This window comes from Amblyomma mixtum, chromosome 1 (genome assembly GCF_055824585.1).
Source record: "Amblyomma mixtum isolate Tamu chromosome 1, ASM5582458v1, whole genome shotgun sequence".
Lineage (NCBI taxonomy): Eukaryota > Metazoa > Arthropoda > Arachnida > Ixodida > Ixodidae > Amblyomma > Amblyomma mixtum.
Genome location: NC_143012.1, coordinates 92,162,958 through 92,180,799, shown reverse-complemented (window position 1 = coordinate 92,180,799; position 17,842 = coordinate 92,162,958). Strand labels below are relative to the sequence as shown.

The 17,842-nt window shown below is 46.1% G+C and overlaps 1 protein-coding gene across 1 annotated transcript in view; it reads right to left on the bottom strand.

Annotated features, from left to right (window-relative positions):
- The window catches only part of LOC149367208 (DNA-binding protein RFX2-like), a 76,700-nt gene that overhangs the window by 4,324 nt on the left and 54,534 nt on the right, over positions 1-17,842 (bottom strand). The window contains exons 12-17 of the mRNA XM_089554528.1: positions 15,487-15,575; positions 13,203-13,348; positions 10,690-10,787; positions 6,358-6,507; positions 5,932-6,140; positions 1,290-1,443 (exon numbers count right to left, since the gene is read on the bottom strand). Of these exons, the coding sequence (XP_089410654.1) occupies positions 1,290-1,443; positions 5,932-6,140; positions 6,358-6,507; positions 10,690-10,787; positions 13,203-13,348; positions 15,487-15,575 (846 nt within the window). The remainder of the gene's footprint in view (positions 1-1,289; positions 1,444-5,931; positions 6,141-6,357; positions 6,508-10,689; positions 10,788-13,202; positions 13,349-15,486; positions 15,576-17,842) is intronic.

The following is a 17,842-nucleotide window of genomic DNA, read 5'->3' as shown; positions in this document are numbered from 1 at the left end:
CGCGCGCCCTATGAAGGCCATCTCGATGGCAATGGAAAGCATCTCATTTATCTCGAATGGACAGATGGAGAACAAATAGCCAAGTCTATCCAAGCCAGATTGATTGCGCCCGCCGAGCCGATTCCGTTTAAATCCAAGATGGCGGCTTTCACGGTGGCGACAAATGGGTTTGTAGTGACAGCGATGCCCGCTCGCGTCTATATTAGGCCGAAATAACAAACTTTCGATTGAAAAGCGATCACCACAATATTGTTGGCATCTCTTTTAGTCCGAAAATTCAAACCTTTAGGCTCCGCACAGTCCGAAATATCGGTCGTGAAAATGTACACGTTCCTATGAGGTGCGCGACGGTTCCTCAGTGAAGTCTGAAATACCGGGCTAGTTCGACGAATTATTGGAGTCCGAAATATCGGTCGGCTACTGTATAAGCAATCGGAATAAAAGGGGCGTTCCCGATACCCTGTCAATGTAGCCTCGTCTGGTTCCTCACCACACCCCCATCAACAGGCTGAGGGAGAGTCCTGCTGCGTAGTTTCATTTTTGGAGCTTCATCACCAGTCGTTGCCAGACCGTGGCGATGGTGGCTATCGGTGGCGCATATTAGCAAGCCAGCCAAGCCACACACCGTTTGGTACAATAGTTACCTTGCTCCGTTTTTTTTGTTATTTTAGTTTGAAGGCATATTGCCGCTTCCGCGCCAATGCATGTTTCGCTCGCTTCCATCTGCGTTGGTATTTCTGTTCTTCCATCATGCCGAAACTCCGCGCTTGTCACATGCTGTTCACCGTTTGTGCAATGAAGCCTCCTCACATGACGGCACACATGAAGAAGCTCCAGCACTACTGTTCTGGACACTGAAAGAAGCCGCAAAGAACCTTACCATTGCAAAATTGCAGAAATTGCAGAAATCGTCATTGTCACCCAGTTTTAGTCATCAAAGGCGCCAAAAATTGCCCAAGTTCCCACAAAATAAACTTCGCTTTCACGCAAACGGTTTTCGGCAGTTTTGGTGGGCCATTCGATAATTCAGCATTCAGATATTTTTTCCACTCACCTGAATTCCGAATTAACGAGGTTTTCCTGGACATGAAAACAGACATATGAACTGATTGTTAAGAAAGAGTAGTTGGCAGTCAACATGCCACACCTGGGAAGAAGCTCAACGTCACTTCCAAAACTAAGCACAGAAATTCCAGACGCCCTCCATGACTCTGTTACAATTCTGCCCCCCCCCCCCCCCCTTTAAAAATGGATACGCAAACGCGGTCGCCCAAAGTGAAGCGGCCCACCTCTCCCATGACTGCGATGGGGGTCTTCCCCGTGGCCTTGGACACCTTGTGCTCCACCAGGTAGAACATGTACTCGTCGTACAGCAGGCGGATCAGGTGGAACGATCCAAAGCTGGCCGCGCTCCGAAGGGTCAGGTCACGGATCACCATCGAACTGCACGAGAAATGGGGAAGTGGTAAGCACACGTGTCTTTCCTGCCAATCCTGCGTGAGCAATGTCGTATGTCTTACCTTTCGATTTGTAATCGTAATATCATATTGATTCTCAACCCTTTAAGGGGGGACGAGAGTCTTAAAACTAACTTTTTCATTTATGGCTAGAATCTCATGAAATTTTGCACACAGATGCATTTTTCACTTCGGATTTCAAATATGTAATCATAACTGAGCTGGTGGTCTTAAATCTTAAAAAGTCTAGAATGCAACTAGATAATTTCTCACGCAGCTTTAATGAATATTCTCAATGCATTTTGCTGCTTTTAATCACATGAATTGATAGCCAGAGAGTTCCCATACCCGGTGACATTCTTCGTTTTTCTCTAAAGGTATGCCATCCCGATATATTACGTTGAGAGTAAAGGTAGCATAATTTGACACTGCAGCTCGTTAAGCTAATTGTAGATTGCTATTTATATGTGGCCTAAACAAAAAAAGTAAGAATGTCATCGGGTATGGGAACTCTCTGGCTATCAATTCATGTGAATAAAGTAACAAAATGCAATGAGAAAGTTCATTAAAGCTGCATAATAAATTACCCAATTACACTCTAGAATTTAAGACAACTTTTGATCTAGGACTGCCAGCTCAATTATGAATACAGTTGTGGAATTGGAAGAGAAAATCACATCTGTGTGCAAAATTTCATGAGATTGGAGCCATAAATGAAAAGGTCAGTTTTAAGACCCTCGTCCCCCTTAACCACCAACCATGAGCTGTACTCGTCAAGGGAGACAGTACCAATATCGCCTAAAACAAGTCACACTCACCCGGTCCGATGTTGCGTTGCTCCCACTGCCTAAAGACTATTCATGATCTGCAAATACGTTGGTTGCAATTTTCAACACTAGAGGGCAGTAGTTGTCCATAAAACATGTCCATGAAATGATCGACAGCAGTCATTTCTGCCAAAAATTGCCAGAAAATGTAGTGATTTTTTACATGTTTTGGGGAATTATTATGGTGGTTAAGGCGCTAAGAAAGACTACGGATAAAAATAAACTGCAAAATAGAGACTAAGAAATGGTGCTGCTGAGCTCCACCTGCAAGAGTCCAAACACCCAGCACTCCATTGGCAGCAGTACAGTGGAACCTCGATTATACGTCCCCCGGTCATGTGATGACCCGCATTTTACGACGAATTTGTGCGGTCCCGGCAAAACCCCCATAGAGACAATGCATTAAAAACCTCGGTTATACGATGCAAATTTTAGAAGGACCCAGCTTCGTACGACGTCTGGCTCGTACCGTCCGTCAAAAAAGGTCGTCAGCAAACGCAGGCCGGGATGTACCGTATTTTCGCGATTCTAAGCACCCCCCGAATCTAAGCACCCCCTTCTATTTTCGGAAAAAAATTTCCGAAAAAAAACTTTGCATGCGAATCTAAGCACCCCCTTTTTTGCGCGGAAGAGAGCGTTGCCGAGGCCGCCAAGTGCACTTGCTCTCTTTTTCGTCGAGCCTGTGCAGTCGGAGTCCCGAGGAGGCGCGGCCTGCGCGTTGTTGTTGTGACTGAGAGAAGGATGAAAAGGAAATTGCACGGGCCTGCCTACTGGCTCGAGCCCAGCCACCACCGCTGCCAAGTGCAGATAGAGGAGAGTTAAAAGATCAGAGGAAAGATAAAGAGAAAAGATAAGACGCCTGTGGCAGCAACAAATGCGTCCGCCGGAGGGGGCGCTGCTGAAAAAACAGATAAGCGGGCGAGGCCGCGCTCGCCGAAGCGAGGACAGCGGCGTCCACGGTGCTTTTTGTGTTGCTGCGTTCCGACACTACAAGACAGATGGCGGCACAGAACTGTCTGCAGTTATTTTTCTTTTGAATGTTTCCTAAATAAAATGTTTTTTCTCGCGCCCGTTTCATTGAGATTTCGCCGCGAAATGAGGGGCCCAGTAGGGGGGGGGGGGGGGGGGGGGGTCAGTTTAGATTTTTTCGAATCTAAGCACCCCTTCTCACTTTGGGCATCGCGATCGTGAAAAAAAGGGGGTGCTTAGAATCGAGTAAATACGGTAGGCACACTTTAGCCAGTCGATAACCGGTGCGCCTTAATCTTTCCACCTATCAAGAAAACCACGCGAGCCGCTGCCCCGCTGCTCACGGCAGCCTCAACGGCCATTTTATCTTGTTTGTTGAAGACTAGCCCTCTGCCGGCAAAATGTGCTGCATTTGTGTTCCGAAAAAAAAAAAAAAGATGACGATGAAGTTCAGACGTTAAAAAATATCACGCTTGATTTTCGATTATACGACACCCGGATTATACAACGGTTTCGCGCGGTCCCCTGAACGTCGTATAATCGAGGTTCCACTGTATTGGGTTTCAGCAGAGGTACTGATTTGCAGCAACAACCTTTGTGCAGTTGTTTATGTATTCACTCATTTATCTATTTACCCTCAGAGCCAGAGAACAATACACAGAGTAATCACCTCTCACTTCGATGTGATCGCTTCTCTGTGTTTACATCGTGAACTGAAAATAAAAATAATGCAGAAAAATATGATACAAACATGGTTCTTGCGATCAGAGAATGTTAGGAGGGGAACTTCAGGAAAAGCAGGTTACCATCTCTACGCACGATTTCAGTTGGCAGGTGTTTCCATTCACAAGGTGCAGGAAAAAATAAAATTTAAAATTTCACCAGCGCTGCGACTAGGAACAAGAAACAGAGAAGGAAGACAAGGACAAGCGCTTCTCTGTTCTTCCTTCTCTGTTTCTTGTTCCTAGTCGCAGCGCTGGTGAAATTTTAAAGATGTACCAACTAGCTCAAACCACCATTTTGCTCCAGGAAAAAATAAATGGTTCGAAAAAAAAAAAACAGTTCTTATGTTGCAATGAACAAGTCCGACTATGTGGATGTGATCAATGCAATGAGAGCGATAGTGCAGTTAACTGGAGAATTACTTTGCCAGTGGCTTTGACTGGCACAGCCGGGATCGAACCTGCATCTTTTCGGCTGCTGACCCAAAAGACACGGGTTCGATCCCGGCCGCGGCAGTTAATTTCGATGGAGGCGAAATTCTAGAGGCACATGAACTGTGTGATGCCAGCTAAAGAACCCCAGGTGGTGGAAATTTCTGGAGCCCTCCACTACGGCGTCCCTCATAGCCTGAGTCGCTTTGGGATGTTACGCCCCCATAAACCATAAACCAAACCATTATGGTTAACTTTCGTAGATGATACGTACATGGTCTGATATGCATGCACGTTCCCAGACTCTGCTGCCATTCTCTGAAGCTGGTGGAAATTTCCGGAGCCCTCCACTACGGCGTCCCTCATAGCCTGAGGCACTTTGGGATGTTACGCCCCCATAAACCATAAACCAAACCATTATGGTTAACTTTCGTAGATGATACGTACATGGTCTGACACGCATGCACGTTCCCAGACTCTGCTGCCATTCTCTGAAGCTGGTGGAAATTTCCGGAGCCCTCCACTACGGCGTCCCTCATAGCCCGACTCACTTTGGGATGTTACACCCCCATAAACCATAAACCAAACCATTATGGTTAACTTTCGTAGATGATACGTACATGGTCTGATACACATGCACGTTCCCAGACTCTGCTGCCATTCTCTGAAGCTGGTGGAAATTTCCGGAGCCCTCCACTACGGCGTCCCTCATAGCCTGAGTTGCTTTGGATGTTATGCCCCCATAAACCATAAACCAAACCATTATGGTTAACTTTCGTAGATGATACGTACATGGTCTGACACGCATGCACGTTCCCAGACTCTGCTGCCATTCTCTGAAGCTGGTGGAAATTTCCGGAGCCCTCCACTACGGCGTCCCTCATAGCCCGAGTCACTTTGGGATGTTACGCCCCCATAAACCATAAACCAAACCATTATGGTTAACTTTCGTAGATGATACGTACATGGTCTGATACACATGCACGTTCCCAGACTCTGCTGCCATTCTCTGAAGCTGGTGGAAATTTCCGGAGCCCTCCACTACGGCGTCCCTCATAGCCCGAGTCACTTTGGGATGTTACGCCCCCATAAACCATAAACCAAACCATTATGGTTAACTTTCGTAGATGATACGTACATGGTCTGATACGCATGCATGTTCCCAGACTCTGCTGCCATTCTCTGAAGCTGGTGGAAATTTCCGGAGCCCTCCACTATGGCGTCCCTCATAGCCTCAGTTGCTTTAGGACGTTAAGCCCCCATAGACCATAAACCAAACCATTATGGATAACTTTCGTGGACGATATGTACACGGTCTGATACCCAGACTCTGCTGTCGTTTTCTGGTTTGGTTTATTGGGGTTTAACGTCCCGAAGCAACTCAGGCTATGAGGGACGCCGTAGTGGAGGGCTCCAGAAATTCCGACTACCTGGGGTTCTTTGACGTGCACTGACATCGCACAGTACACGGGCCTCTAGAATTTCGCCTAAAGTTGCTGAAAAGGGAGAGAGATAGGGTAGTACCTGTAGAAGGACCACTTGAGCAGGAACTGCCGGGCCGCCCGGGGGAACTCGGGGCGTCCGCGGAAGGGCTCCAGCACCTGGCCCACCACCCCGTCCAGCCAGGCGGCCCACTGCTCCAGGGAGGTCTGCTGCTGCAGGGTGCGCTTGAAGTCCTGCTCCAGCCGCCGCACCAGGCCGTCCTCACACTGGCACACCCACGACGCCTGCTCCTGCACTCACCAACACAGGGGGGGGGGGGGGGGGGAGGGGGAGGTTACACCCACACTGCTAATGCACTGCCCCTCGTGAACCCTCGTTACAGAATCACAAACACACAACCTCAAACTTTCCTTTCAGTGCTTACCCCCTCATCTGTGCGCTTACCCCCTCATCAGTGCTTACCCCCTCATCTGCAGGTGCACAATGAGGCAAACAACAGGCACGCACCTGGACGTTGTGGAAGTCGACGCGGTTGAGGTCGGCAAGCATCTGGCTGATCTGGGACGAATTCTGGAGGACGGCCCGTGCCGCTTGTGCCAGGTGGTTCAGGGAGGTGTACCGCCGGAGGGTTTGCGCGAACGCACTCACGGCGCCAATCTGCCCCCGGAAAGAGCAAGAGGGGAACTTCGTAACCATGGCTGCAATGTTGGCTTCTGCCGGTGGCATTGAAATTGAAATTGAAGTTTATTCCGCAACAAAAAGATGCTGCGAGGAGGACAGGAGAAAAGCTGTGTGAACAGCTTGAAAAGCCCTGACCCCCCAACACACGGGGTAGGACAGAAGCGTGCGGCAAGAGAACACAGTTGGATATGGCAACATCGTTGAAAAAGTTAGTATAAAACAGGCAAGAAGAACTAGAAAATCATATCACAACATTATACAAACAATACACGCAGTTCTTTTGGTGATATATCTGATATGTTAATGTTAACATCCTTTATCATGCGGTTCAGAAGTGTAGGCAATTTAAATTTCATCATTTGATTTCCATAATTGGTTCTACATTTTGGAACATACCACACCTCAGGATGGCGCACATTATAAGCAGAGATGTTTTTCTCTAGCCTTGCTAGGCTAGTGATGGCATCATTATTTTTTATTAAACTGAGTTTATATAAGCGGCACAGTCTGTGATCGTTCATTCAATCCATTCTCTCAACAATACCTCCAGTCACACCTCCCGGCTTGTCTCGTAACTTTTGATATGTGGATTTTGACTCAAAGGCACCTGATTGTTGTCGGGCTTAAAATATGCTCTAAAGGCACAAAACACATTTTCCTGGATAACTGGTGCCGTCTAGTGTAGAAAATTGCAACCAACACAACTGCCGACCCTAAATTGTCTTTGGCAGTGAAACACTGCAAAATTAGGCCGGACGAGAATGACTAGTCATCGGCGATATTGGTACAATCTCCCAAGATGAAAGATCACGGTTGATGGTTAAAGGGGTTAAAGAAAAGAAAGATGGTTTGGTTTGGTTTATGGGCTTTAACGTCCCGAAGCAACTCAGGCTATGAGGGACGCCGTAGTGGAGGGCTCCGGAAATTTCGACCACCTGGGGTTCTTTAACGTGCACTGACATCGCACAGCACACGGGCCTCTGGAATTTCGCCTTCATCGAAATTCGGCCACCGCGGCCGGGATCGAACCCCCGTCTTTCGGGTCAGCAGCCGAGCGTCATAACCACTGAGCCACCGCGGTGGGTAAAGAAAAGGAAGAGAAGAAAACTTTGTTTCCAGTATAAGGATTCGAACTGCTGTCTTTCACAGACAGAACCGCAAGGCTAATTCATTGCACCACTGAGCTGTTGAGAATGATGGTTCTTAATTGTGTTCCTATCTGTTTTCATAAAATTTTTCAGTATCTGCCGCTAGACGACGTTGCTTAACTGGAAGCTGTGGGACAGTACTATTGAGGGAACGGAATCATACCTGCTGGTAAAAAGCATTTAGTGTTTCAAAGGACTTCAACAAGAAACAACAAAGGTGTTTTGCTTGCCTGGGCCGCACATAATATGCAGTAGAACCCTTCTATAGTAAAGCAGCTTGGATCAGCAAAAATCTTTACCATACCAATGGTTGGTGATGGCTCTGACTATGCTCTCTAGCTGCTTACTAAGCACAAAATGTTGGTTTATAAAACAAACACTCAGAAATACCTTACATCCTTCTCTTATCATTCCTTTATGTGATAATTATGTTACCAAATTTCACATGTTATCACATTTTCGACATCGTTTACGTCTTGTGGAAGCACCACATTTACACGAATACAATGTGGCTACAAATATAAAGCGAGTTTGATTCCATGTGAAAAAGTTTTTCATGCTCATGGCATTGTCTTTTGTAGCCTCAGCGTCATTTAAGGGGGGACCGTGGTCTTGAAAAAAAAAATTTTATTAATGAAGTCACAGTTATAAAATTTTCAGGCCACATGTATTTTTGTGCGCTAATTCTAGATATGTCCTTTAATTTCGTGTAAAACAATTCCTTGAGCACTTGTGCAATTTTTATGCAAGTGTTTTGGGAAAAGTTTTGCAGAAAATTTGCTGCGGGAAACTCGCTGAAATGCATGCCATTGGGTTCTCTTGACACCAAGGAATGCAACAAGGGTAAAATTATCATGCTGGCTATCATAGAACTTGAAGTTGTCGCTTCAGAAATGAGAAGAAAAGTGTGTATTCCTGTTTCTGATGTGGCAGCTTCAGTACCCTATAACTCAAGTTCTATGATAGCCAGGATGATAATTTTACCCTTATTGCATTCCATGGTGTCAAGAGAACCCAATGGCATGCATTTCAGCGAGTTTCTGGCCGCAAATTTTCTGCAAAACTTTTCCCAATATACCTGCATAAAAACTGCATAAGTGCTCAAGGAATTGTTTTGCACGAAATTAAATGACATATCTAAAATCAGCACACAAAAATACATGTGGCCTGAAAATTTCATTACTACATCTAGATTAATAAAATTTTCTTTTCAAGACCAGGGTCCCCCCTTAAGAGGCAGCAGTAAGGAAATGCGCATGACAAAGTGAAGCGCGGCAAAACCACCTGCGCACTTTCGCTGTGCCTCCGTTTCTTGCTGCTGCTTCCATGTGCTTCGTGCTGCAAGGCTACAACCACACGCCCTTTTCTTCCCTTTTCTACTCCTCACTTCACTTTGACTGGCTTTCCTATATCAGCGACCCACGCCCCCTTCTTTCTACATTCAGAGCCAGCTTTGCTTTTTCCGTGCTCGTCGTGCGGTTTGCCTCACGGCGTCAAGGTATTCGAAAAGTTGGCTTCTCCTACCGGCTTTCGAACTTAGTGGTGACACCATCTCACAGAGCGCATTCGATAGCTGCCTCGCAGTCCTAGACTTCACGCATGCCGCAATGTCATCATTCCACGGGAAGTACCGTATAAACACGTGTAAGGGCCAGACCCGTGTATGGGCCACACCCCATTTCCCCAAAGGAAATGTGAAAAAAAAATATCCGTGTAAGGGCCACACCCGAACTTTCCACGGCCCACGTGAGAATAGCCTTCTAAACACACGCACTGTAGCCTCCACAATCAGCCCCAGCTGCAAGCAACGGCGTGCTCGATCGCGAAGGCCACGCACGCGCACAGAAGCTTCCAGGTGCCGGCCACGGATGGCGCCCTAGGCCATGCGTCATCATCATCATAGTCAACTTTTTCCTTCGCTGAGAGCTCCCGCTATCCACTTCGGCATCAGTATCACACGCTCCAGTTTTCTGTGACATGTCAGCATGTTAGTTCACCGTAGTTATGGCTTTCGCGTGCTGCCGCCGAGCGTTGCAGTTTTAGCACAATGAGCAAGCACCTTAATACCTACACGGTTGGGAGTTAGCTCTCAAAGACGGCAAGTGGGTGGCGGGCAGGAAATGTGATGTGGCCGAGGAGTGCGCCCGATGATGGTGCAACCACAAAATTGGCTGTGGCTTAGCTAAGGTTAAGCCTGGATATCTTGAAGCGAAAAGCTGCGGCGAGGCAGAGGAGGAGTTGCGCGTGTAGCGAGTACGGTGCCACTGGTGTCGCGTCCGCTGTCTCCAACGTCTCATCTCCACTCTCTGTTCTCTCTGTGTCCCGTGCGCGCGGCCGCTGAAACCGAGAGGGGTAGGAAAGGAGGCCCGCCCCCCCTCTCCACCATCGTCGTCGTTTTGGGGTAATCCGAGGTAGGAGGAGGAAAGGGCAGCGGCGGGCCCCAAACGCATGCCATATCTACACGTTGACAGCGGACATGCTGCGCGGCTTCTTTTGGGATTAGCGTGCACCAGAGCACTGCACCAGCTCAGAGTCGAAATACTCCGCGAGTGATGACTGAACGTAGAATACATGCCGCTCATTCCCTGATTGGTGTGTCTTTATTTGAAAAAAAAAAAAAAAAGCACATCGCGTGTATGGGCCGCACCCCAAAAAATTGGCCCTCGAATCTGAAAAAAAAAAAATGCGGCCCATGCAAGCATTTTCTCTCTCTCTGCAGCTTGGTCGTGTCAGCTGATCACGTCTGGGACTGAGCAGTGTAGAAACGGACAGAAGTGGTGTTGAGAACGCAGTTCCTCCTTGTGTGGGCTTGTCACCTGCATTGGCCTCTCTCATCTCTCTCAACTGATGAGAGAGGCCAATGCAGGTGACAAGCCCACACAAGGAGGAACTGCGTTTTGAACACCACTTCTGTCAGTTTCTACACTGCTCAGTCCCAGACGTGATCAGCTGACACGACCAAGCTGCAGAGAGAGAGAGTGAGAGAGAGAGAGAGAGGACCAGCACTTGCCTTGACCTTAACCATGTCCTCGGGACAGCCCTGCATTGCAGAGGTCAGCCAGCCCTCAAGGCTCTTGGCAAAGTTTCGGATGGCCTGCGTCAGAGAACCTGCACAACAACACGGGGGGGGGGGGGGGGGGGGGGGAGCGAGAGAGAAAGAATGAAGTGCGACCTTGCAACGAGCAGAATCCAACCTGACAAGGAAAGCGGGCTGTTACACCATTTCTTGGCCATTTTTCAGGACCCCAAAGCCCCGTTAATGAAAAAAAAAAAAAAAGCGGAAGACAAGTGCTCTGTTCAGAAGTATCACCAACACTCTCTCTTCCATTCGACGTCGATGAACTCTCAAGCAAAACACATCATGCGAACGATTTCATGCGCTCTCAATAACTTCATACGAAGTGCTCCCGAATGGGACCCAGGAAGCCGTCAAGCAAATGATGGAAGCAATGAATCCTGATTAGAACACCCCCTGCTGTATACGAAGGCCATTCCCCCATGCTGCCTCATATCAGAGCTGTCCTGGGCTCTATCCCAGCAGATTCCCTAATCTTATCTCCCTGAGCAACCAACTGCTGCCCTCCTCTATTCCCTAATCTTATCTCCGAGCAACCAACTGCTGCCCTTGGCTATTCCCTAATCTTATCTCCCTGAGCAACCAACTGCTGCCCTCGGCTATGTTTCACTTCCTCTTACACACAGACACTGCACACCCACAAGGACCAATCCACACGGGAAGTGGTTGAAGCTTTTATGCACATTGCAAAGAAGCAGCAAAACTGTGTTAGTAAACCATCTATCTCTCCGTCTGATAAAGTGATCGTGTTTATCAACAACCTTTGAATGTCGCGTGCACTGGTGTGAGGTCTTTATGTTCTTTCACCCTTTATGATAACATGCAGATCTTCGAATGTTCCTGTTATATGTTAGAGGTTTTGGGATTTAAGCCTTAGATGAGAGTCAGCGCTCAACCTGTGTCCACCTTTCTTATTGCCTGTTGCACCATGCATTCAGTATGATCCGATCAACTGTTATGGAGGTGGCGAAAAAAACTGGTGGCAATTTCGCATTGCTAAGTATGAAATATTGTGCGAACATAGGTTTTTGCATGTGGACACCACCACGATATTACGTGAAAGCGCGACTGAGGAGTCCACTGACCCAGGGACCCAGTTATGAGCGTTTCCTTTCGTGACTTTTACGCACAGATGGAATTAGATGAAGATGACGATGTCCACTGCACAGCACAACTCAGCACAGCAAGGCAGACATTATGTACGTCAGATGGATCAGTAATTAAAAACAATTAACTCAAAATTAATTAACAAACTTTTATATTCTTGATTTTACGAGGCAAGGTTATACTGCGAAACTGATGGAAACTGATGGCTGTCAGCATCGAAGGCGAGCTTCATTTTAAAACTTTTTTTAAACTGTCAATCTGTGTTGAAAAACTGAACATTAAAAATAAGCAATTGAAAGCTTGTTGAGTTGGCTTTCCCGGCATTGCATATTTATAAAATGGCATCTCTCACATTTCTTATGCATCAAATACAGGCGAGGTTGGTGCATTTGATGATGCAGAAGAAGTTGACTTGATTTCGGCGATGACACAGCGCGTAGCAACCCCGGGAATTTATGAGAATTTCGGCCTTAATGAAATGCCAACTTTTGGCGCAGACCTGACACAGACTACTCGTCATTTGTCATAATGCAGCAGCATGTAGCAGGCTTTTTCTTTCCGCACTGTTTGGAACAAAAGTGGAGCAGCAATCACATCGCTGTTTTCTTCCCCCAAGTGACTCCAGAGTGCAGAATCAGAATCAGTCTTTATTTCTTGACACATTTTTAGAGTACAGCATATTATGCAGAAGGAGGTCCCGAAGTCAGAGACTGTAATGGGACCTCCTGATTAAATACATCTAGTAAAATATTTAACAGCATACGACAGATCAGATAAATATACAAAACAGAATATACACGTATGAGATACAATTAAAGCAGACACATGGGAGAGAAATAAAAGCTATTAAAAAGGACCACCGAAACATATAAAGTTGTACATAACTAAGCAAGCTGATGTCATACTGAATTATAATGAAGATCATGAAGCAGTGCAAAATGCATGTAGGAAGAAATGAAAACAAATTAATCAGAATTAGGGCTCATTGCTAAGTATTGATCGTTTAAAGTGTGCTTTAAAGTTGAAAATTGAAGGAGCATTTTTTAGTTCTATCGGTATAGTGTTCCAAACAGCAACTGATGAGAAATGAATCGCCTGTTTCCCGTAATTGGTGCGTACTTTAGGTAGAACAATATTGTTACTGAGTGCGAACCTAGTTATGTTGGCGTTTACAAGATAGCACTGTGGTATGAGAGGAAGAGCGATTAGATTGTTGACAAGTTTGTACATGAGAATGCCAAGAGAATATCTAACAAGCTGTGATACGGAGAGGATGTTATGATCCTGAGCACTGTGGATCATGAGGATGCTAACTGGACAAGGGGTCGAGAGCCACTCACTGGGGATGGGCCTCAGGACGTCGGGGATGAGCACGTCGACCAGGTTCTGGTAGAACTGGTAGTCGGCCCGCTGCACAAACTTCTGCACCGCCTCAAACTGGCACAGCAGCAGCAGCTTCGCCTGGCTCAGGCCCTTCTCCTGGTCCCTGCACCGTGTGTGGTCGAGGGACTTATTGAAACAGTGCACGCCGGCAGGCTCAGACACCACTGTCGTCGCAAACAGTGCGCCACTATAGGACCCAGGAACTATAGAAGAACACCACGGGGTCTCCTAGTCAGCAAGGTGAAGAGTGCACACGCCACTTCGGTGTTGTGCTTTGTCATTCACATCATACCGTGTGCCTACATTGTAGACATGTAAGCTATGAGGGAACACTGCAGTAGAGGGCTCCAGACAGTTTTGACCACCTGAGGGTTCTTAAGGGTCTTGAAACAAAAATTTTTATTAGTGAAGTCACAGTTACGAAATCTTCAGGGAATATGTATTTTTGTGTGCCGATTCTAAATATGCCATTTAATTTCACGTAAAAGAATTCCTTGAGCACTTATGCACTTTTTATGCTAGTATTTTGCGGAGAGTTTTGGAGAAAATTTGCTGCGGGAAACTGGCTGAAATGCATGCCATTCGGTTCTCTTGACACCAAGGAATACAATAAGGGTAAAATTGTCTTCCTGCCTATCATAGAACTTAAGTTATAGAGTTTTGAAGTTGTTGCTTCAGAAATGAGAAGGAAAGTGTGTATTCCTGTTTATGAAGTGGCAGCTTCAGTGCCCCATTACTCAAGTTCTGTGAGAGCCAGGATGATAATTTTACCCTCATTGTATTCCTTGGTGTCAAGAGAACCCAATGGCATACATTTCAGCCAGTTTCCCGCAGCAAATTTTCTTCAAAACTCTCCGCAAAATACTTGCATAAAAAGTGCATAAATGCTCAAGGAATTGTTTTACATGAAATTAAATGACATACCTAGATTCAGCGCACAAAAATACATGTGCCCTGAAAATTTTATTAATTTAGTCATAGTTATGAAAATTTCATAACTATGACTAAATTAATAAAATTTTCTTTTCAAGACCAGTGTCCCCCCTTAAATGTGCGCTAACATGACACAGTAGTGGGGCGTTATGTATTTCGCCTCCATCGAAATCCACAAGCAGAATCGAACCTTGGGATCAGAACCCCAACGCCAGAGCTACTTGAGCCATCGTGGTGGGTAGACAATGGCGCTTGTCATTGCCATTTTGTACTGACATCAGAATACAACTCGTTAACTGCTCTCTATGAAATGAATTTTATATGCTGCACTGTTTCCTGCTAAGCAATACCGCTGTCACACGGTACATGTACTGTCATTCACAGTGAATGACATTTACACTGAATGTAATTGCGATTTGGCGTGTCCAGTCTACATCGCCATACAGAATAGCATTCGTAATTGATGACGATGTCCATCGACAAACTGCTATAATAAAAGACGAGTTAAAAATGATAATTTAACATGCTTACTGTTTATTATCAGCAATACAGTAATAAACATCCGCAGGCTATTTAAAAATATACTGTTCCTCCATACGACAGCATTAATTGACAAACAATCTGCTAAAAAATCCAAAGCAAGACGAGCTCAAAGTCGCTTGCGATTCCTTTCATTTCGCTGTCACTCCAGTGCGCCTTCGCTTTTTAACACTGCGCTGTCGAAGCTGAACAGTCATCTTCCATGACAAAAAATGCTTATGGAGGGTGTGATTCATGGCCACGCTGCTACGCTGCCGACAGTATAAGAACATGGCTGACAGTAGCCGGCGATGAATGGGAAGAAGAACAATATAGTTGCGTAAATTGCCTCAAATATCATGCTGTATGTGAAAATATAATTAAATGTTAATTTTATCAATTAATTACAATGTTTACTTTATGTCTTGTTCTTATCGATTTCGCAAAATTTTGGCAAGCCGCTCGTCAAGAGTACACAAGTCGTCAGTGAATGAGTTTGGGCAGTGCATTCACTGGGCGAATGTCATTGCCTGTAAATGTCATTTGCTATATACATATGTAGCACGAAAAAAAAAACGCCATTAACACATAATGCCATTCACTGGAAATGACATTACATGTACCATGTGACAGGGGTATAACAAACATGAAGTGCCCTACACTCTGCAGGTGGTGGCCAACTGCGAGCTATACTACAGTTTCCTTGTACACTTCAGGACAGAGATGCCACAACTGTCCAAGCTCCTGCGCAGACATGGAAGATGAGAGTAGGCTCCGCGTTCGACTCACCCGCTCTCGTTGCCAGGATCTCCCCACAGGTCGTGCCAGAGGAGCTCAACCGTTGAGAAGTTCAGGTTCATCACCGCGTCCAGGAAGGCCTGCATGCACAGAGGTCCAGGCAACCACTATTCGTGAGAATGACCTCAACGACACCACGTGCCTAGCTTTGGCGAGCACGAAAACTTGCAAATGATTCAGATGTGTTCCGCATACTGTAAACGACTTACTTTTCGCGAGGACCTCATTTCTGTGTTTTCCACAAATCGCTTACAACTCGTTTCCTACGGTTAATTTGGGCAGAATGTCACCTCACATTTCGCAAAGAAAAAAGAAGTTCTCCAAACCGTTGCCCCTGTCTTCATAATGCACTTGACACAAATGAAGGCTGCAAGCTCTAATTGAAAACTGGTTTTGATGAAAGGAAAGGCATAGCAACTGTCTTACTTCTAGTGGACACCTCAACCTCGCCTTGAGGGAGGGGACGAAAGTGGAAGTGAAAGAGGAAAGAGAGAGAGAGAGAACTGGATTTTTTATGTGCACTGACATCGCAGACGGGTGCTTTGTGTGAAACACTGCCACCGCGGCCAGGTTCGAAACCGCTCAGTAGCTGAGCGCACTAACCACTGAGCTTCCACGGTGGGTGCAAGCTGTAATTCATACTCCAAGACATTTACCGTATTCACATGATTGTAGGTCGACCTATTTTTCTTAATTTGGAAATCTGAAGTGGGAGGAGCCAATTTACAATCAAAACCGAAGCATGGCACCATAAATAAAGGTAAGACAAACGAGATATCAGGGATACTACAGCGTGGTTGCAATTTTATGTCTGTTCTACAGCTCTACCCTGTAGCATTCGGCTATTCTGTCCAGTTGTTTGAAAGGATTTTTGCTTTTTTTAACTTTCAGCTGTGCACTCTCAAGGGAGTGTCGACAGCTGATAGAAGGGCCGCTGTCCCGATCGTGGTAGCAGCGGTTCTGGGGAGTGTCAGTAGCTGATGGAAGAGCTGATGCCACTCAGGTGTAGTTTCTCTTTGGTTCTGTTTGATGCATTTGATGACTGCTGGCCACGTTTTACCAGCTTTTAATGTAGTGTTTCGTCAATCATTTGTTCACTGGGTCCAGTTAAGCACCCGCACTTGTTCATGGCTACATTCAAGATGACTGTCATTTTTTTTTGCACCGAAGAAACGAACAACTGCGCGCCGGGCCACACGTTCAACATCTCACAGCGGGTGATGCAGGTGTGGCAGCTGTAGCGAGGCAAGATTTTCAGCTGTTCCACGATAAAATAGCATCCTCGTGTGCAGCCTGGCTAACAAGCGGCAATCTGTGCCAATCGTGTGCCGATCTTGCAACGCCTGCCTTGCACATACCTGCATGCATGCTGGTGGTCTGGGGCAGTATGGAGCATAAAATGTGCGTTTTTTTTGTTTTTTTTGTACACCTGGGTAATAAATTAGGGGAGCGCAAAGTACATGACCAAATACGGCAGCTATATTTTTCATCTTACCCGAGAATTCGTCTAAAATCAGTTCATCTTTACAATAGTCTACTCTATACTTTACGAACCTATTCTTTTACAGAAAGGTATATGCTTGGGCTTGTTGGTTCGTATTTGAAAGGTAAAAACGTAGTGCAAAGAGACAAGGACACAGAAAGACAGACAACACACGGCGCTATGTGTTCTCTGTTTTTCTGTGTACTTACAAGAGAGGCCAACAGCCACAGAAACCAAGGGGCACAGGGGATTTTTAATTTATTTGTTTATTTTGTGGTGTTGATCAATTTAGAATATAACTAAATATGTTATCGCTTAAAGCGAATTGATTGGAAAAGCAGAAGAAAAAACAACCACATGCCGCCGGTGGGAAACGAACCCACGACCTCTGAATTACGCGTCCGGTGCTCTACTACTGAGCTACGGCGACGGCTGTCAAACCTTCTGCTTTCGGGGGTATTTATGTTTTACAAATAACCTAACCTTGGGAGTGTTCACCAGCGCCACCCACGCTCTTAAGCGGCGGACGTAGAACATCCTGAGTTGCCGCTGATGTGACGTAGAACGTCATCGAACGGCGAGGGTGGAAGCTGTGTGAGAACCCTCTTATGCTTCCTAAGGCATCAAGGCTGCCAGAACCGAGGCCCTCGTTAAGCAATTGAGCAGACAAGGAAAGGGGAGTGAGGGGCTCGTTATAAATACAAGAGAGGCCAACAGCTACAGAAACCAAGGGGCACAGGGGATTTACATTAAGTGGGCCATTTGTTAAGTTGCAGAAAGTTTCTCATTCAGATATGAAACTACCAAGTAAAATTCTACCATTCGACAAGCTGGCAATGCCACAGCTTCGAGTGGGAACAGGCG